The sequence below is a fragment of the Dromaius novaehollandiae genome, unplaced genomic scaffold (assembly GCF_036370855.1).
Source record: "Dromaius novaehollandiae isolate bDroNov1 unplaced genomic scaffold, bDroNov1.hap1 HAP1_SCAFFOLD_57, whole genome shotgun sequence".
Lineage (NCBI taxonomy): Eukaryota > Metazoa > Chordata > Aves > Casuariiformes > Dromaiidae > Dromaius > Dromaius novaehollandiae.
The window spans coordinates 333,613-353,089 of NW_026991319.1; the positions used below are offsets into that span (position 1 = coordinate 333,613).

The 19,477-nt window shown below is 37.9% G+C and overlaps 1 protein-coding gene across 1 annotated transcript; it reads right to left on the minus strand.

Moving 5' to 3' along the window:
- Nucleotides 1–12,784: 12,784 nt before the first annotated feature.
- Nucleotides 12,785–18,948, minus strand: LOC135325791 (transmembrane protein 18-like). Its single transcript, XM_064503780.1, has 7 exons — nucleotides 18,941–18,948; nucleotides 18,315–18,368; nucleotides 17,832–17,979; nucleotides 17,392–17,512; nucleotides 14,826–14,880; nucleotides 13,881–13,974; nucleotides 12,785–13,756 (listed from the first exon to the last, which is right to left on the minus strand). Exons 1-7 carry the CDS (start codon nucleotides 18,946–18,948, stop codon nucleotides 13,661–13,663), a joined length of 576 nt encoding a protein of 191 aa, XP_064359850.1. The 3' UTR covers nucleotides 12,785–13,660.
- Between the last annotated feature and the right edge of the window lie 529 nt (nucleotides 18,949–19,477).

The window sequence follows — 19,477 nt, forward strand, 5'->3', positions numbered from 1 at the left end:
CCTATGCTGCACTTGCCTTAGAGGGCCACCAGGAGCCAGTGTCTGTCTTACCCTGCCCTTCCATGGTATTTCATCCTGTCACTATGGCTTTCTCTGTCATCTTATTTCAAGACATTTAACTCTCTGACTTTTCTCTCATTAAAGTCAAAGACTTCATAGGTGTTGCTAGCATGACTTAACTTGAAACCTCAGATAACTGCTTTCTTATCCTTTTCTTATCTGCTTCCTTTCAATTCAAAGAACAAACAAAACAAGACATTACTAGAGGTTTTTGTTAAGATGAAGTGAAAAGTTATCTGAATTTTATTTTCCAAATTTGGGGAGTGTGTGGGGTGGGGGGGGGGAGGGAAAGACATATATATAATGAAAGAAATAGATGGGGGAAGTCTTATGCTTCACTGAGGCTGGTGCTCACATCACACTGCCTAGGGAGTGTCCCTTGTGAGAATCATAGCTGAAGTCTGTGTCAGATTTTGCCCTCAAACTGTGAGAGAATTTTAGGCACAGCTTTGACCTAAAAGTTGTGAGTTGAACTGCTGTATTTTTGTATAATTAAAGGAAATGAGCACATTTAAAGTAATGCAGGCAAAGCTTCTCACATTAAAAAAGGGCATTCTACTGTCCATTTTCTAATTTTAAAAGTATTTTTGATGTATACTGTACAACTTTGTTCATTTGTGCCTTTGGAAAAAACATAGTTGTACAGTATACATCTGAGAAAGCAGCTCAGAATTTGTCAAAACTGTTAGATACTTATTCAGACCAGAATTCCAAACCTGTAAAGTTTACCCATTTTTCATAAGACCTGAACAGTCAAGGTCTTTGCCTGTATTTCTGGAAAAAATTATACAGTGGAACTGACACAAGTGAAACAATAACATAGCAATACCTACAACATTGATGGACATTAAGAATAGTCTATAAATTAAGTATTAATTTATCTTTTCATAGCAAAAGTTTCAGATATTATGACTTTTAAAACTGACCAGCAGCAGAATGTTTAATAGCGCAAAGTAAAGAAGGCATTGGGACATGGTGCTTATTGTTTTATACTCTGTGTATTTTAAGTCTGTAGTTTTCTCATATGTTAAAGTAATCAACTCCACTTGTAATACAAATGTCAAGTACCATATATTAAGGTTAATGTAAATTTTCCCTCTTGCAACATGAAAAATATATTCTGTAAACCTGGAGAAAAGCCACCATATAATACTAAAATGTTTTCAGCAGTTAAGCAGGAAAAAGCTGTCAACAACAACAAGAGTAATGATCATTTAAGCTGCTACAAAAAGATTAGCAACAGCCCTTCCTTGACATGTGCATGTGATTAAGAGTTAATTTTACTGTACATACTGGCAGTCATTATCCTACAAATTCCCATGCACATGAGTACTTATAAGTGGGCAAATAAGATTATTTAAGAAAAGTATGCATATATATAGGGGTTTGCAGCACTATATTTCTTTGTTCCTAGAATGTTGCATTGCTAATCTTTTTTTAAAAAAAATAGCAGAGCTTAAACATTGAATAAGCTGGAATTGTTCCTACAGTACCTCTTGATTCCTTGTTTCAAAATTTTATTGTTATTAGTCCAAATGTGCTATATTCGAAACATTTAAACTAATTAATATTCCTATTTTTAAAGCATGTTTTGCAGTGTGATTTCTCTTTCCATTTCTTTAGTGATCCAGTGACAAAAAACCATTTCTTTAGTGATCCGATGACAAAATTATCCATACAGAATAACTTAAGATTTATTGAAGTATTCCTAAAAGCAGTTCTAAAATATATACCCTATGTTTACATTCATAATCAAGATAAAAACAAAAAATAAAAAGTAGAGAGGATCTCTCCAGCATATTTTGATGGCTAGACTGCTTGCCAAAGTTGAAGAAAATCAACAGGCATGTCAGCAACTGCACCTGGTCACACCAAGTTAGAATTTGAGCCACGTTTTCTTGTTGCCTAATAACTGAACTTTGAAGTCGCTCTCTTTCAGGCTAAAGTGGCTTTCTGACAGGAAATAACAAGAGGCTGCCCAGGAAGATCTAATAGGATATTGATAAGGGCACTCCACTAGGGTGAATCTCAAGCTTATGCCTAAATCTGATCAGGGGTATGCATCTGAGTTACACCCCTTTCTAAATGAGGGTCCTGTTCACTGAGTTGTCAGTTATTCTGAGGTTCCCTCCAGCTGTTTCTGTCTGATCAGCAATTCCAGCCTAGACTTGAGAAACCTCTCCCATCAGAAATGTTGCTGAAAACAGCTCATTCCTAAAATGTATACATCAGTTTCAGCAAATTACCAGAATACACTTGGTCAAAAAAGTCCCAATCACCTTCACTTAGGAGAACAAGAAAGCAGCAGACATGCCATTTGTCCACAGTGAATTTGTCAAACTGTAAGAAAGGTCAGAATAGCACTGTCAGAGTCCAATAGTCTTTGACCAGGTTCTTTTAGATATTCCACGCATGGCAGGTTTAATATTTAATACCAAATTTACTTACTTTAAGATATCTGACATTACACAGGATTTTGATTTAGCAGAATGATACAGCAATGTACTTAAATCACAATACAAATACAAATTGCACTTAGCAAAGTATAGCAATTGCAATATATAGTTGAATCAAAACACAGAAGTGATTCTCATTACTTGTCTCTCTAATATGCTCATTGTCATGATGCTTGGCATCCCCAGTCACCAGGAAGGTGATTTCAGTGAGGGCTGAACCAGCTCCAGCCCGCTGTTCTCTTCAAAGTTCTGTTGTTCAGTTTTTATACTCTGTGTTGGGCTGAGCCACATATACATCCCCTCCTGCACTAAATGCTGGTTTGATGGACTCAGGAGGACATTTACACTTTTTCATTAACTCAGAGACAAACATTGACACAACCAATTGATTCACTCAACTGATACAGTCAGCTGATCCACTCAACTGATAAAGCCAGTTGATCCATCCAACTGATACAGTTTTTTATTTAAAACAGAGGCAACTCTCTGGTCTCCACTGTGTTGAGCCAAGTTCAGTTTCCTTTGCAACAGCTGTGGTCAGTCACTCCCTGTACTCTTCCCTGAGCTTCACAAGTGCATCACCCTCGCCTATCTCCCCTGAGCCTTCTTTCACTGTAGGAGTTTATTGATAAGTCACAGGCATCCACTTGTCCTTTTAAGCAGGGACCATCTAGTCCAGCTATCTGAAACAGAGTATCATGTATAGTGTACAAGCTTACTTGTGTTCTCTCATTTTGCTTTAAGAGTTGGCTAGAAGTCATTAAAAGCTTGGAAAATGCTGAAAAACTTTATGCAAGTTAGTATTGAAGTTACTGAAAGTTTGAATGAGTTTAAAAAAAAAAAAACCCACCAACAATTGGACAAAATCTTGGGGGGGGGGGGGGGGAAGTGCATTAAGAGCTACTTTACACAAAGGTTCTGGCCTTTTCATATGTCCCAGTATGAAAATCACCAGATGTGGGGAGGGCCTGCTGGGGCCATGTGATTTTTTTGTTCTTATACACTTCATCTGCTATGCATCTGCTATGGGTCAGAGGCATGAGACTTGATTAGATTTGGTCTGATACAGCAAAGCCATTATTTCATTCATTTTTGCCATTAAACAGAGCTCTCAGGATGGTAATATCATATCGGTCTTTATAAATCATTAATTTTTACCTTTTGAAAAAATTAGGAAATATAACCTACACAATGTAAAGGCAGACAGTATTTTACATGCAGCTATAAGCAGTACTGTACACTCCAAACACTGTCCACTGCACGGTATGTATCAGATTTCAAACTGATGTGTAAATGAAATAAGTGGCCATAAACTGTAATGACTGGAAAAGCTGATCTTTCCAAGAGACTAGGGTGGCAAAGCATAACATTCTGAGGGTGGCAAAGCATAACATTCTGAGAAGATCCCACCGTCAACATTGGAGGGCAATATGTGAGTTTCTCCGATTAACTCCTTTGCTTCAATGGGAAGGGTCATAAGTCCTCTATCTCAGCTCTTCAGTTTGCTAGCAGCTTAAGGGCAGAACCAGAGCTGTCGGTATGATAGCACCTACAGGCACGGTAAGTCACATCCACTTTCTTAACCTACAAACTGTGATTTAATGCAGTTTGAGGAAAAGCACAACATGTCTTACTGCAAAGCTGGATGGATTCTGCCTAGTGTAGATGCTTGCATATTTGTTTTCACTAGTCTGGATGACCTGTCTGCCTTCAAAAAGGGTCAGAAAAGGAACTATTATTGGAATCCTTGGTATGGTCTCCTATTGTTCTTTGTGCTGAGATGTGTTTTAATGAGCTTTTCAAAGTGGAGTCAAAATAGGATCCAAAATAAGATAGCTTCATATAAACATTTACCCGAAGCACTGAAGTGTGAAGGAAACATCTGCTATAAGAAAGCAAAAGGTGGGTAAGTTTGAGTATACTAAAGGCAGAATCTGGTAAGCTTCATGTAGTAGACTTCATCGCCTAGATTTCAGCAGAGGAAACAAAACTTCTTTACCATGGAATTGTAAGTGATCCTAAAGGCTTGACTTAGTTGCTCATTTGGAAACAGAAAAATTCTTGAATACTTTAAGGGCTGAAAGTTCTGACAGGTCTGAAGTACTTTGATCTGAAGGGAATGACTATCTTTTTACATCTTTTAGCGTCAAATTAAAAATCCATTCAAGTGGAGAAAGTTGCCACTGAGAAGTTCAAGCTAGTGGACATTGCATAAATATTCCTGCCATTAATTTGCTCTGTGACTGCACAGAGGTGTGTGCATGCCAGCCACTCAGGGTTTATTCGAGAGGCCATTGTGGCTCCCCCGCTACCAGTAAACAGGTAGCTAATTTAAATCCAGCTCAGTATGACCACAGGAGTTGTAATTACTATGTGTGATATAGGATTTATAGTTTCACTCTTCCAATTTCTGCTTCTCTAGGGGAATTATGCTACCTCTATTCTGCCCTTCATGTCATAAGAGCAAAGGCTGTATTTGTCTTATTTGTATTTGTCTGTGAGCCTTTTAATGGAAGATAGAAAGTTACATCCATAACCACATTCTATGATTGACTTGGTCTTATTTCTATACTTTGTGATTTAAATAAATAGTTTACAGTAAATGTTAGTGTAGAAAAATAGATTTAAGGCATGCCATGAGCCATACAAAAGCCAGGCACAATTGTAGATAAGGTACCTTTGAGACTGCAGTCTTAGGAAAAAACATTGAATACTTCATCTTTTTAGCTGAGTGTAGAGGCAGGTACTATTTTAATAGCCATATTCTTTAAGAATGAAGATTCTAGTCTTTTCGTTGTATTGACAAAAGGAGTTTGAAGGATTTGTGAAGTAAAGTAGGTCAGATATAGTTACCAGTTTCTCATTTTTATCTGTAGTATTTCCCACACGATTTCATCCTACATCTTCTTCTCACTTCACCATTTGCACTTCTATTGTAGCTAGAGTATAACTGTCCACATACCCGGTTTGGGAACCTTATGTCTTTTATTCCCACACTACAGTTTGGGAATGGTAGCTAAAGTTCATACGTTGGATAAGGTGAGCAATATAAGTGATTACAGCAGTATCACAATATTTTTACATGTGTAAAATGATATTTTTAAATGTATAAAAGACATGGACTGTCTTGAACTCTTGCTGTAGGACAGAGTCTATCAGTATTTGCAAGTTGAAAATCTCATTTGAGAAGAAAATATTAAGTTCTTAGTAAAGTCAGAGAAAAGAAAATATCTCCATTGGCTCTCCACTAACTTCTGTTTCTTGTAAGTGTTCACTCTCTTTCTTGAAGACTTCATACCAAACTTTTGGCAATACCGAATTATTTCTGTATATGGTTAGGTTTTTACACGAGAATTGTAACATCATTCCAATACCTTCCTGCTAGTTCTGTGCAAACACTTTCATGGGTCAACTGAAATTCTGTCTGGGGAGGGGAATTGCTAGCATCAACTCAAGGTGGGAGAGCAATCACAAAAAAACCAAGGAGGAACTGAACTAATGAACTTGGGAGATCACATCAAGATAGATATAACCAAAACAAGGTTTCAAAGTGTTTTAAGAAAACACTGGTCTATACTGTCCGCTTAGGGCTCAAATCAATACTCCTTGATCATGCTTACATGCTGACTCTCACTCTGGTTCAATTCTGGAGTTAGCCCTTGGCTAACAGAGGAAGGAATCTGGGCTCAGTGAGAGATTGGCTTAAACTTGGACCTTTCTAGTAAAGAAACTTGAGCCATGTAGTGTAAGGAACTGACACAAGCTAGACCATGCCAGAAATACCTGCTACAGGAAGATAACAAGGGCTAAATTCAGTCAGGATGATTAAATTGGTCCACAAAGAAGCACTTTTGCAATTCTGGCTGCTTGCATTTGTTAGGGCATCATCATAACGTACCATCTGCTCTTTTATATGCTTCTTTATAGCTCTGACTTTCAGAGAGATGGTTGTGATTACCTCACATCTTTAATATATAAAAAGAACCGTTTGCTAGTTCAGTGTTCGGGGGGAAAAAAAAGTGTTTTGTCAGTTACTCATCAATTTGCTCATCTGTTTGTCCTGTGCAGCATGATGATTTCAGAGTCTGCTGACACTGTTACCCAAAGGAGTATGATTCATGCACTAATTTTCCTTCCTTCCTGCCTATTTCTTTTAAACTTGCTGGGACTTTAATATATCCCATACACATTTTTCACCTTAAACTATTCTGCCTTTCACTACCAGCACTACATTCATTTCACTTCTAGAATCTTATTTACTTCTTTAGATAGGCGACTTACTAATGATAGAAAAATACTCTAAATTAAGATGGCATAACATTGTGGTTTATTACTGTTAACACCCCATTCTTGGCAAGATATCTATTCTTTTAAAAAGATCTGTATCTTTTCTCTTGGAAAATGAACTCCTTTTGCAAGAATAAAGACTAATATTAATAACAGTACTGTTGTGTCTGTAGAGCCCATCTTTACCAAGGCTATCAAAGTATTTTAGGAAAATAGCTTGTTTCTCTTTTGTCAGTAGGGAGGTCATTTAGCATGCTCCAGGATACATAGTAAATCCGTGACCTTCAGAATGAATCTCCTGACACTGAATCTTGTAGCAACTAGAGCATGGTTTGTTGTAGGGAAACCAGGTCAAAGACTATCGGACTCTGACAGTGCTATTCTGACCTTTCTTACAGTTTGACAAATTCACTGTGGACAAATGGCATGTCTCTTTTTCAAAGAGAATTTATGTCTATTTCTTTTTCAAAGAGAATTACGTGAAAATCATTACCATGATAACAATTGTCATTCTTCACTCACATATAAATCTGGACAGCTAATTTGGCATATTAAGCTTGTTCGTTCTGTGACATGGCAGCAGATGCAAAAGTAGAAAACTTGGATACCACATGCTTTATTTGCTAATTAATTTGAAACTTTGATGGTATAAATCAATAAACCAATTTGCTAAAAAGAAATCACTCTTGTGTTCTTTTTATAAATTAGCTCATTTTCATCAGAGGGATGTTCTGTGTCCTGCTTTTTTATAACCATTGAAGAAGGATTAGCTTAATTTAGGATTTGGTGCAATTAAAAAAATACAGGAAGTTATATAAAATTAGATTGTTTCCTTCATTTCTGCTAACTCTGTGATTTCAAAAGAAAAATGGACATAGTGATTGATGATAGTGATTATTTAGAAAAAGTCTCACTATTAATTAACCTACAAAACCAACACCTTCAAGTAGAGCCATTAAACCTGTCTTTAATTCCATTTTTTACAACACTGCAGTGGATCGAATGTAAAAATCCCCAAACTGACAGTTCCCTGGATTCTGTTATAAAATATTTTGTCGTGAAGGGCTGGACACTTTTATACTTTATTTGGTACATCAGCTTCCTGATTTTTGTGATGCTTTTGATTGGTACAAATCTCATAAATCACTGTCTCTTCCAAGGTTGCTACAGGAAGCTGACTACTCTTGCTAATCCCTAAATCAAAGCATGGAGTATGGTATCAGAAGCATGAATGATAGAGTTATTGACCTAAAATGATTCATGTCTTGCAGGTCCTACCACACATGACTTCAGGAAAAAATATTACTGATGAGCTATTGGTAAATTGTCATTGCAGACTGCAAAGGAGTAATACATTTCTACTTTTGTTTGCATATTTATCCAGATTCCACAAAGCAATTTCTTGAATCATGTGAGGAATTTCTAAAAGCTCCTTGTTTCTACAATACTAAATCCCTTCCAAGGCTAGTGTTCTTCAAGACCAATGTGCATCTGTCCTAATTATATGAAAAACTTCACAACCCACCCTGCCAGTTGTAGTTACCTGGATGCATTTGATTTCACAATGCTAAGATTGAGGTATAAACACAATCCCAGTGAAGGGACTTAGCCTAGGCATCTCCTTGTCCAGCTGAACTTCATTTTGTGTGCCCTCAGGCCATTATGCAAACCCTTTTTCTCAGGTCTTTGCTGGAGCAGATGGGAGGAAGGGGATATTGGATAGTATTTCTTTGATTCAGGATTAACGTGTGTGTTATAAATGACACTAGGAACTTGTCCATTTTAAGAAATGTGTCTTGTTTCAATCAGTTCTGCTGAATGCCTTTCTGATTTTTATAATGTTTTCAGACCAGAGAGGCCACACATCTGATCCTGACGTTGGTTTCAGCTGGTTCTAACTCTGGACAGTGCCAAAGACAACAAGACCCAGTATCCATGGGACTATTTAAATGTTATACTGTTACAAACACTGACTATTATCGGTTACAGCTCTTTACCGGGCTTTATTATGTCTGAGAAACTGTATAAGAAAGGATCCTGCAAGTCATATTTAAATGAAATATTTAAATGTGTAAACACAGATACAAACATAGAGGCCTTCCTTTTGAGTCTTGAATTATTCCTATTTGGTACAACACTGTTCCAGTTTTGCAGTAAAACAATAGTATCAGCACAGCCACAAAGGGGAGGAACTGGTCAGAGGAAAGCAGGCTGCAAAACAGAGGTCTACGTAGCCGATCAGTTTTGAGGTATGAGGCAGGTGTTTCACGAGCATGGCAGGTTAAATTGCCAAAGCTATTCATAGTTGTTTTGTGTATGTGCATGCATGCAAACTGCAGGAAGGGGAGTGAAAACAACTCAGAACTGCAAGTCTGTGTTCTCAAAGAGGGAGCAGAAAGAGAGCTCAGATGGATTCTGAGGATAAATAAGAAACAGAGCAGCAAGATTACAAGCTCAACACACGAGATACAAAGGGGAACGTCCAGTGGAGAACTCTGCACGTACAGCTTCTCAAAGGGAGTCAGAAAGCCTCTGAACTTTGCTGGGTATTGTTTTTCAGAATGCAGAGAAAGACCGAAGTGATTTCAGACACTCTGACAACCTCACTGATGGCTATAAACAACTGATAGCTATATAACTTAATAAGGACAGCCTTGGTAATGATGCCTTATGTAAGGGTAAATCACAAAGAAATGGGAGATATGCATAAGTTTTGTTAGTTCATGAACAAGACCAGTTCAGTACACTTTCCTGCATATTGTTTGCAAAACATTGTAATTGTTTTCGTTTTAGTTGTTAATAATTGGTTGGAGACAGGCTCCTCCAGGTGAAATGCAGGTGTGAGTGAAGGGGGATATTTATTTCCTTGCCTAATTAAGAAGCTTTAAAATACAAACCAAAACACAATCCTGACTTCAAAACACTACATACGTGCTCATCTTCACTGCTACAAGAAGTGCTTTTGAATGAAAAGAGGAAGAATTTGAATAAACTTTTGCAAGTGACTGGAGATCTATCTTGCAGTTCAGATGACAATTTATGCTTTCGAAAGCTAAGGTCCAAGCATTCCTGGTCATCCTAAAACACTGCAGAAAGTATTTATGAATTTATGGTGAAAAGCATTGCAGAACTGGCTATGAAAGAAATATTTTGAGTCAGCTTTTGCATATGAAACAGTGACATCCAGTGGCTAGTATGGTTAACTATAATGATTTGATGCACAGAAAAACAGATACACTTGTATTTGGTTTGAAAATTAGTTTTTAAAAAAAAAAGAGTAAATTATAGTGAATGTGTAAGAAGAGAGAATCCTAAATTCTAGTTCTTGGAAACTCATGTCTTCTCTGTAGGGAACTTTTCCACAGGGGATGATGCCAATTTCTGCCAGCTTGTCTTTTTACACAAATTTTCACGCAACAGAGCTTCTTCCTGCTAGGGTAAAGCTGCCAGGTTAATATTGCTTCTTCTCTTTTAATGTTTTTCCACAGTGGCTAACAGCACGTGTTGCGGTGGAAAGGAAGGCTCTTAAGGAAGGCTGAAGGTTGAGTCACTGCCTGCAAGATACACAGCAGCAGTAGCAAATCAGCTCTGTCTAGCCTTATTTACCAAAGGATCCAATTGTTTTTTTGTATGTTTACTCCAAACTGAAAGAATAAATAGGCTTTTCCACAAGCAACCTAAATTCACATCTCCCAATTAAATAGTATTGGCTAAGGTATTCCGCCTGGCTTAAACATTTGGCTCTCATTCACTTATACATATAAAATTCTAAATAGGCAAAACAACAGTCTCTAAATTCATGATGTAATTATTTTGATTTGACAGCAACTAGGCTCTTACTTTATGCTATTGTAGTATCACTTCATAAATCCAGTCACATAACAAATAAAAAACCACGCTTTACTTAATTTTGAGGGTTTCTCTTATGGCTAGACACTGATGTCAAATATTTTGCAAACTTTAACTCTTGAACATAGTGGTTTCCTAGGCAAGGCTAGCTAGAGGACAAATCATCAACCCAGTTATAAGTTTAAGTCTTTCTCAAATGTAGAAAACAGGATGATTTTTCTGACAATCATATATATGAAAGCAACACTGTTTGTTTGTGATGAGTAAATTAAATAGTTATATAAGATAAATTATTAAAGTTTAAGTAGTCAGGAAAGCTTTAAAAATGCTTAAAATTTTGAAGTTTGAATTTTGAGATGTTCCTCATTCAAGAAAATATTATGTTTCGGAATTAGGTGCCGTCCATACTTTCACTCATCAATACTTCCAGAAAACAAGCTCACTCCTCTGCCACGTTGACTCTCTATAAACTAAGTAATAGCCACCTGCTAGCTACCACATTTTACTAGTGGCATCCAAAATTATCAGATACCATACAGGTAAAAGATTATTCTCACTTGATGATTAAAAATAAATAAATAACCCCCCTGCCTTTCAAATGTAAGGGTTCACTTTATTAAAAGACTGTGGTGTATTAAAACCTTGTATTAAATAGCAACATTCAGCTGTCAATGCAACACAAAACAAAATACTGCCTAAAAGGTCTATTACATGGAGGGGAAAAAGAAAGTGAACTTTGGCAAGCACAAGATTGGTTTTTTTTGATTTTGTTTGGGATCCTCAAAGATGTGGAGAATTGTTTCTGTTAATAAATCTAGGACCAAGCAACAGCAACCCACCTGGGCGATACAGAAAGACACTTATTATCTTGCCTATCTTACGAGAGTTCTGATTGTGGCATCTCTGCAGTTTCACATACACGGGAGGAATTTTCATTTTTCCAACCTCAGACACAAGGAAATGGGTTCAATACTGAAATAGGTAGGGAAAGGTTGCCTTGGATGTACTAAATATAGCAGATTTTTTTTGATTGTGAGATATTTGCTGCTTAGGGAACATGCTGCTCTAAACTACCTTATTTACTGTGAATCAAATTCCTACACACAGTGTGCAACGATGCCAAAGGCTATTCTTAATAGGTGATCCCTCAGTACCAGGCAAGGATTTCAACTGAAAACATGTGTAATACTAACATGATTATACCCTGATATTGTTCTGCTCATGACCTTTATCTTGTGAACTGTTGTGACAACATTTGTGTGGTCACATTTAGGTCCACAGAAGAAAAACTCTAGACCACAAATTCTGATCTTGCCCCATCTATAAAGACCAAAGCTGAACTTTTCCAAACCAGGCTGGGAGAATTATGTCTATATAAATAGAATAGGCCTATTCTTTGGTCCTGAAGACAAGTTGCACAGGCTATCCTGCAGCCATTTGGCTAAATTCTTTTCACACCTCCAAAACAGTGGCTTTTAGTATGCACCTAAAGGCACATACTATCCACCAGACTACTGCAGACATTTTCAAGAAGTGCCCAAAATTGCACTAGGAGTTGTAACAGAATGGAACACTACAAGTGTCCACACCTGCACATATTTATTTATATGCTAACATACATATATATATATATATGGCCTACACAGCCTGCAGGTCTTGATAGAGGAATGAATGAGGAAAGCTGTGCTGAGTTAAGGAGTCTCATAACTCATGGGAAAGGTAAAGAAATGGATCCCAGCCTAGCACTTGCACTGCCCTTCCACAACGTTGTGAAGCCCTCCAGAAATAGTTTCACCCTGCCCCATGTGAGGCTCAAACTGTGTATGTGCATGCATTTGCTTATTTTCCTGAAGTATGTAATTCCACCAGTTCACAAATACATGCAAGCTTAGAACCTTAGTAGTGTTCTTTTGCAAGCTAACCTTTGTACTCTACTAAGTTTAATTTTGTAGATCATTTTTCCCATGTCTTAAATGATACATACTTTAGACGAAGCTCTAGGTCTCTGCACAAGGCTTTAACTGCTTCCGCATATAACTTCTACTAAAAAAAGTACATGGACTCTTTTACATTGTATTCATCTCCTTTGCCTCACCAAATTCCCTAAATCTAATATGATCTTTTCACCAGAGTCAATTTGTCATTTCCAGTTCTTTATTAAAAAGTCAAACATTTTATACATGTGTATATACATATGAACAGAATTTTGTAGAACACCTTAAAGCTTCTCCCCTTCCCTTCTGTTCCACAAACTAGCAAAAGACACTATAAAAATTTCATTCATATTTAAGAAAGGATATTTATCTAACTGCATTAAAGTGTAAAATATAAATTGAAACAATTTAGAGATGGTTTTGACTGACTTACACAAATTAAGTACAAGATTTTACCAAACCAGCAATATGTATGAGAAAGAAAAGGAAAAAAAAAAACAATTAAAAATATCAACTGCAATCCAACAATCTGTATTCAAGATACAATGGATAATTTTATTTATAAAATGGTCCTGTATCAGAATTGTTCACTGCCACACAATACATACATGAGATATGAAACTTGATCTACAAAGTAAAATGTTCTGTAGAAGCATGAGTTCTTGAAGTGTTCTGAATATTAGCCCTCATTTACTAGAATCCATAGCACAGCTTCAATTGGCGTAAGTAGAAGACCGGATACTTAATAAATACGTATTTAACACACAGTTAAAAAAAATACACAGGTGTATGAAAACTGACTGGAAGTTTGTACCGTTATCAGTGTTAATTGTCTTGGTCACGGTAAAAATAGCTTATACTAAAGCACAGAAAGACCTGTTAAGACCAGCCTGTCCTGATTTCATAGCAAAGTTGAGATGTATTGTGAACCCCTGCTTTCACCTCATTGTCCATGGCCAAAGGGTGCAAAGTCCTCTCAACATCAGACACAAAAAAACATTGCTGTTCTTGGATAAACATACAAGAAGGACTCATTACATGAAACAGTATTTTTACAAATAATAATAAAAATATTCAACACTTGCAATTCTTCTTTTTCTCTGCTTTAATTCTCTGCTGTAGTGTCTTCAGTTCAGTCATTACATTCAAAGTTCTGTAAACCCAGGTGACCTGAAAAGTATGAGTATTATTACATTCAACTCATTTTTAATATAATGTGTACACACACACATGCACACACACACATTTACTTATCAGTTTCATGAAAGAAGTATCCATTTAAATAAACACATACCACAATTATGATAGTATTCACCAGAAGTGGTGCTGAAAAGACTAGTGAAATAAACATTCCTCTTGAATCAAAGTATTGGTATTTAGAAAATAGCCTGATAGAAAAGAAAAAAAAAAAAAAAAGAACATTATTCACTGTATTCCACACAACTTTATATGTTCATAATAGCTGTTCTACATGGATATTGGCCAGATTATCCCACTTCTTGGGAGCCCCAAGCATGGGACAACATTCTACTGTATCAAGCCAGAAGAAAGGGGTCGTCAATATCTAATCAGTTATGAACATTCATTACAATACCAGCCTTTCTTTTTTTTGTAAGGCTTTATTGTTTGACAGAACCCCCCCCCACACACACACACATAGTATCTTTCCAGAAAGACTATTAGTATTACTATAGTAATCTTTCCCTGTTACACTGGGGAAAGATTAGTTCAATGCTTACGGAAAAAAGTCATCAGTTTAATTCTGGTACACAGACTAAGTAAACCAGGCAGATTTTCATGATATTTATGCACATAATAAGCATATAAAATACTTAGCGATATTTTTGAGAAATGGTGCTTAACTTCACCTTATTAAACACAAACAGCTAATGAAAAAAAAAAAAAAGCCCATGTCCTCTTTCCCTTAACTGTACTACTCTGATTTTCTCTTAGAGTTAGTTTACAACAATCCATGCAAACAAAAAGTGTTTTTCTTCTTTTGATTTTTAGTCAGTAAACACATGTTAACTGTTAGAAAAATTACTCTTTCCTATAAGCTAAGTTGAAACTATATTGCATTGTATGGTTTTGTCCAAAAGGATTTTATCAATCAGTGCAACAGATCTTCCACCATCACATTCTCTTGATGAGACATGAGTGACTCTTTCAATTAATGTTTTTGGTGGAATGATACAAAAAAATAACTCATGCATTTAAATGTGAAAGGGAAAACAGTTACCTCCAATTCATAGCTGCTAATTCATTTATATATTCAGCACAGTAAACTAAACCTACTGTACAACAAAAGAAAAGTATTGTTAGATTCAATACTTCTTTAAAAATAAACAGCAAGTTATCAGTTCTAAGATGTATACGTACTCTACATTAAAATTCCATGATCCTCAGAAAATTGTCACACATTTAACTACATAAAGCCAGTTCTGAATGTTTGAAGTGTCCCATATAGATACTAACAAATATTAAGTGATCAGAAAACATACTTGCAATATTACAAAGAGACATAAAATCCTGCATATCTGAGCTTACAGGAAGAGCTCAGTATACACACGAGTATTTTTTTTTTAAATCAGTATTTTTTCCATCAATCTTGTTGATGATTGCTTCTAAGATAAATCTGTAAAATAAAGTCAGCACTCCCCCCAGACTGGTATAGAATTAAGATATCATTTTAGATGCTTTAGGTTTTATATCCACCATTACTATCTAAAGCTAGTGTACTAAACATTAAGAGTAAATTCACCAGAATTATAAACAAGCATTTATGCAGTTCCTTCCTACATTGCATTGCGTCCAAGTCTTAAAAAGGTAAATCCCTTCTATTTATAGTTTTAACATTTTTGGTCATTAAAATATCTAGGAGAAACACTGTATTTAAAACTGCTTCACAGAAGTGTTTTGAATTCACTTATGAGGACACAGCACAAGCTTTGTTTGTGGTAGGTATATAGCAGAGCAGTCCGCTGCAGTCCAGTGAAAACTAGTATATCCTTATTCAACAGTTATATGTAGCATAAATGCATCAAGACAGCAAGAAAATCTATTGAAATCATATGTTTAATAGAAAAGCAATGAGACTATATATTATCCAATTAAAAAATTTCCTTGTTTTGTTTTTTGTGGAAAATGATACAAGGAGAAACTTAAAACTGCTTCAGTCACTTTAAAGATGACATGCCCAAACCAGTTTAAAAAAAAAATTTGGTGATGTGAAGGGGAATGCCATAATAAACAATATTCTGTATTGTTTTGGCATCAGCTGGGTTATCTTTGTATGGTACTGCACAATATAGATCATACTTATCATGTCAAGGTAAACCAGTGTGATAATTTTGTAGTTTCTTTAGTCATTTTTTACTTTGTACAACATAAAATATTTTTTATTGTCGATGTATCACCAGTGGTTCAATTTTTCAGGGACGTACAAGGCTGTGACTTGATAAGGATTTTTTTAAGCACTCATCTCGCTTACAGGAAATTTACATCATACTTGCATTGAAAAGCCATCAAAGATCAGTTCCACTCCAATTTTCAATGCAATTAGTGCTTGGGTGTGCAAATCCATGCTGGTAACACTAAGAATACTTTAGATGAAGAATCTAAAGTAAACCGAGCCAGCATGTCATTAGAAATTCTACATGCCTAACATTAAATTTAAGAAAGAAAATCCTGACTTTTTAAAAGGAACACTTGGGCCTAATGTGTTGTACACGTGGCATCACTATTTCTTCCTCTGTACTCTGCAGTTAGAAATGGATTTACAGAAATTTACTAAGATTTCTATATTAATTTTGGGAGGTAATTTACATCACTGAAACCTTAGTTTTAGCTGAGTTACGTATTTGCAGTTTTGAGAAAACTGTGATTCCCCTTTCAACTTAACTAGTTGACTAAATGATATTTTAAAATGTCAACATAGTCTTCAAGTGGAATTTTTTGCCTGTGATTCTCTTTAACTTGCTCATCCTTCCTCCATTACTCTGTAAGCATGACAGAACTGAGGCAGTGTGTACAGCCATAACTAGAACCACGGTGCTGCTCGCAGCACATGCATATAATCAAATCCATGACATCTTCTAAAACAAATACCCTCCGCAAGGCTACTCTTAAGCCAGTCAGCCACAAAGACAGAGCTTTGGTTAGGCAAGGCCACAGAGGATCCTCAGGCTGACCTCTGACAAATCCTGAAACAGCAAACACTGGTACCGCAACGGTAAGAACCAGGTTTGCTCTTCCTCATGCCATTCGCACAGGTGTTAGTCAGGCAGTAGACCAGATCCAGAAATGAATCCAGCCAAAAGCTGGCCATATTTCCTGAAGGGCAGCATTAGAAGAAGGCAGAGAGTAACTGCCAGCTTGTGAGAGTCCTTGTCTGCTTCTCTAGAGTAACAGCAATCTTCTGTGAAGCTGTGATACATAATTAACTATGAAGAAACCTTATTTATCACAAATCCTCCCTAAGGCCAAAGTTTCAAGTCACTACTTCATATAGTCTTGGAAACAAAACAAATAGGCACATATGCTATAACAGCTTCTGTGACAATGAAATGCAAGTAAGTATTATTGTGTACAGGCACATGTATTAATAAAAGAGAAATACTGCTTTGCATGCCCTTTAACTATTGTAAAGCATATCACAAAACCCAGTATTACGCAGACATATACAGAAAATTGTAATTACTAACCTAGAAGAATATCTTTAACAGTATTAGTGGCATAAAGGATGCAGGTGCCGCCTGCCACCCGAAAGGCAAGTTCAGGGAAGCAGCACTGCACACACTACTCACCCACGCAAAGGAAGTGCCCTATTTGCACCCGATAGTGCTGCAGAGAGAAGCACGTCAGGAGGAAGCAGAGGACGTGGAAAACCGCCAGCCCCACCAGCCAGGGCTCAGACCAGTCCGTCGTCTAGGGACAAAATTAAGACAGACTCGGCGATCACGCAAGCTCCATCAGGCAGCTTTCCTTTCCACACCCCACACGGAAGAGGAAACCCCCTCTCGCCCACCGGCCCCGCTCGCAGCCACGGGGCGCCCCAGAACAACGCCGCCGGGAAGGTGCCCGCGGCCCGGCCGCCCGCCCAAACGCGCCCCCCCCGCGCAGGGGCCGAGCCCCACGGCACCCCCGAGGCCGGCGCCGTCCGCACCCCTCCCCTCGTCGGCCCCGCCGCCGCAGCGAGCCGCGAGCGCCGCGGGGAGCCCGGCTGCAGCGAGCGGGGGCGCCTCACCACCAGCACAGTGCCCAGCCCCAGGGGCGCGCCCCGCGGCGCCTCCACGGCGGCGGCGGCGGCGGCAGCGCCCCGCCCCTCCCCGCCGCCGAAGCCTCGCGAGAAGGCGCCCAACGGCTGCCGCCGCCCAGGCCCTGCTCCGCGACAGCTAGGGGCGGGGGGAGGCCGTTTGCGCGGTGTGGGTGGCGCTTCCAGGGCTTCCCGCCCCCCTCTGGGAGGGCAGAGGCGGCTCTCGGCAGCAGCGCGGGGAGCAGGGCTGCCCCGGTCTTCAGTAAGAATCGTCTTTCCTGCTTCTGGAACTGAAATTTTCTCAGTGGTGACTCGACCCTCTCAGAGAAACGGCAGAAACTCCTGTTAGGTTTTTAGTAGCTGACATACAAGAAGATTGGCAGAGAGTATTTTCTGTGGCAGTTTGTTGCATAGTGTCAGGCTGCTGTCAGGGCTTTCCGGGCCCTTCAGATCTGCAGCCCTGTGCCGTGTTGCCTCTTCGGTCTTCCCTCAGTAACAGTGCCTGGCTTCAGCTGCTTTAGGATGAAACTGCGGGAAAAAAAAAGGACAGTGTTAAGCCTGATTGGAAATTTCTGACTAGAAACCACTTGAACACTCCAGGCAGGAGCTTAAGTCTAGTGAAAAATGCTAATCTTGCAAAAGAAAAAAAATGGATTAGTGGGCAATGAAAAGGGGATAAGACATCTCATTCACACCTTTGTTTTTGCTAAATGCGTGTAGGTCTCGAGGAACCTACCAGTCTTAAAGACCTATCGCTCTTAAGTAGAAATTTCAAGTTCAGGTTCATCGGCTAAGACAGCAGGCTTCATGATCTTAACAGAATTATCTTTGTCTGAACCACAAGGCATACTGTTACGCAGTAGCTCTATGCTGTGGTTTTCATGACATTTCTATTGCTGTCATGAAATTATTTTTTCTGAAGGTTTGGCTTACCAGATCTGAAGCTTTGGCTTACATTTTTTGCCAGATCATTTTTATATGAAATTGGGTTTAAAATTTGATTCATGAAAGTTCATGAAGTGCTGCAGGAATGGGAACTCTGACAGCTTTTTTCAAAATGTTTGGAAGTGCAAGCAGAAGTAAACACTATAAACACTTACTCTACCATATAGACAAATACAGGCCTCAGTGTGAACTGTAATCTCTTTTTAGTGTCATACTTCTGCAATTTAGTGTGAGTTACCTAAAACTGAAGATGTTTTTTTCCATTTTGTTTTAGGATTTTGGTGGTCTTTTTCTCAGCAACAATAATATCTGGAGGTAAATGAATGGCTTTGCACCATCCTGCTTAATTTTACAATGCTTTAAGTAACAAAGGCTCTCATTTCTATTACTATTCTGATCTTAGTTTTAAGACTGGAAAAAAGAAAAAGATGTTTTCAGCCCACATTATAGATTGGGAAATAAGGCCAAGAGAAATTGACTTGTCATTTAAAAAATCTTACGATTAATGTACTAGATTAAATGATTTGGGATTTCTGTAAATGGGGAATCAGTTTCTTTTAAATTGCTCAGTAACTGACTAGAATAACTGTCTGCAACAGCTGAACAGGTTCAGTGAATGGAAGATATAGTAGATGCTTTATGAGCTGAATATGCTGGTCAGTGGTGAATCTATCATACAGGCAAGCTGGCTG

Bases quoted from the DNA above. Each gene is read 5' to 3' on its own strand.
- LOC135325791 (XM_064503780.1), bottom strand. The intron at 17,513-17,831 runs GTGAGGCGCCCC...TTTTGTCCCTAG, and splicing joins GGCTGGGCACTGTGCTGGTG to ACGACGGACTGGTCTGAGCC. The intron at 13,757-13,880 runs GTATGTGTTTAT...CATACTTTTCAG, and splicing joins TGAATACTATCATAATTGTG to GTCACCTGGGTTTACAGAAC.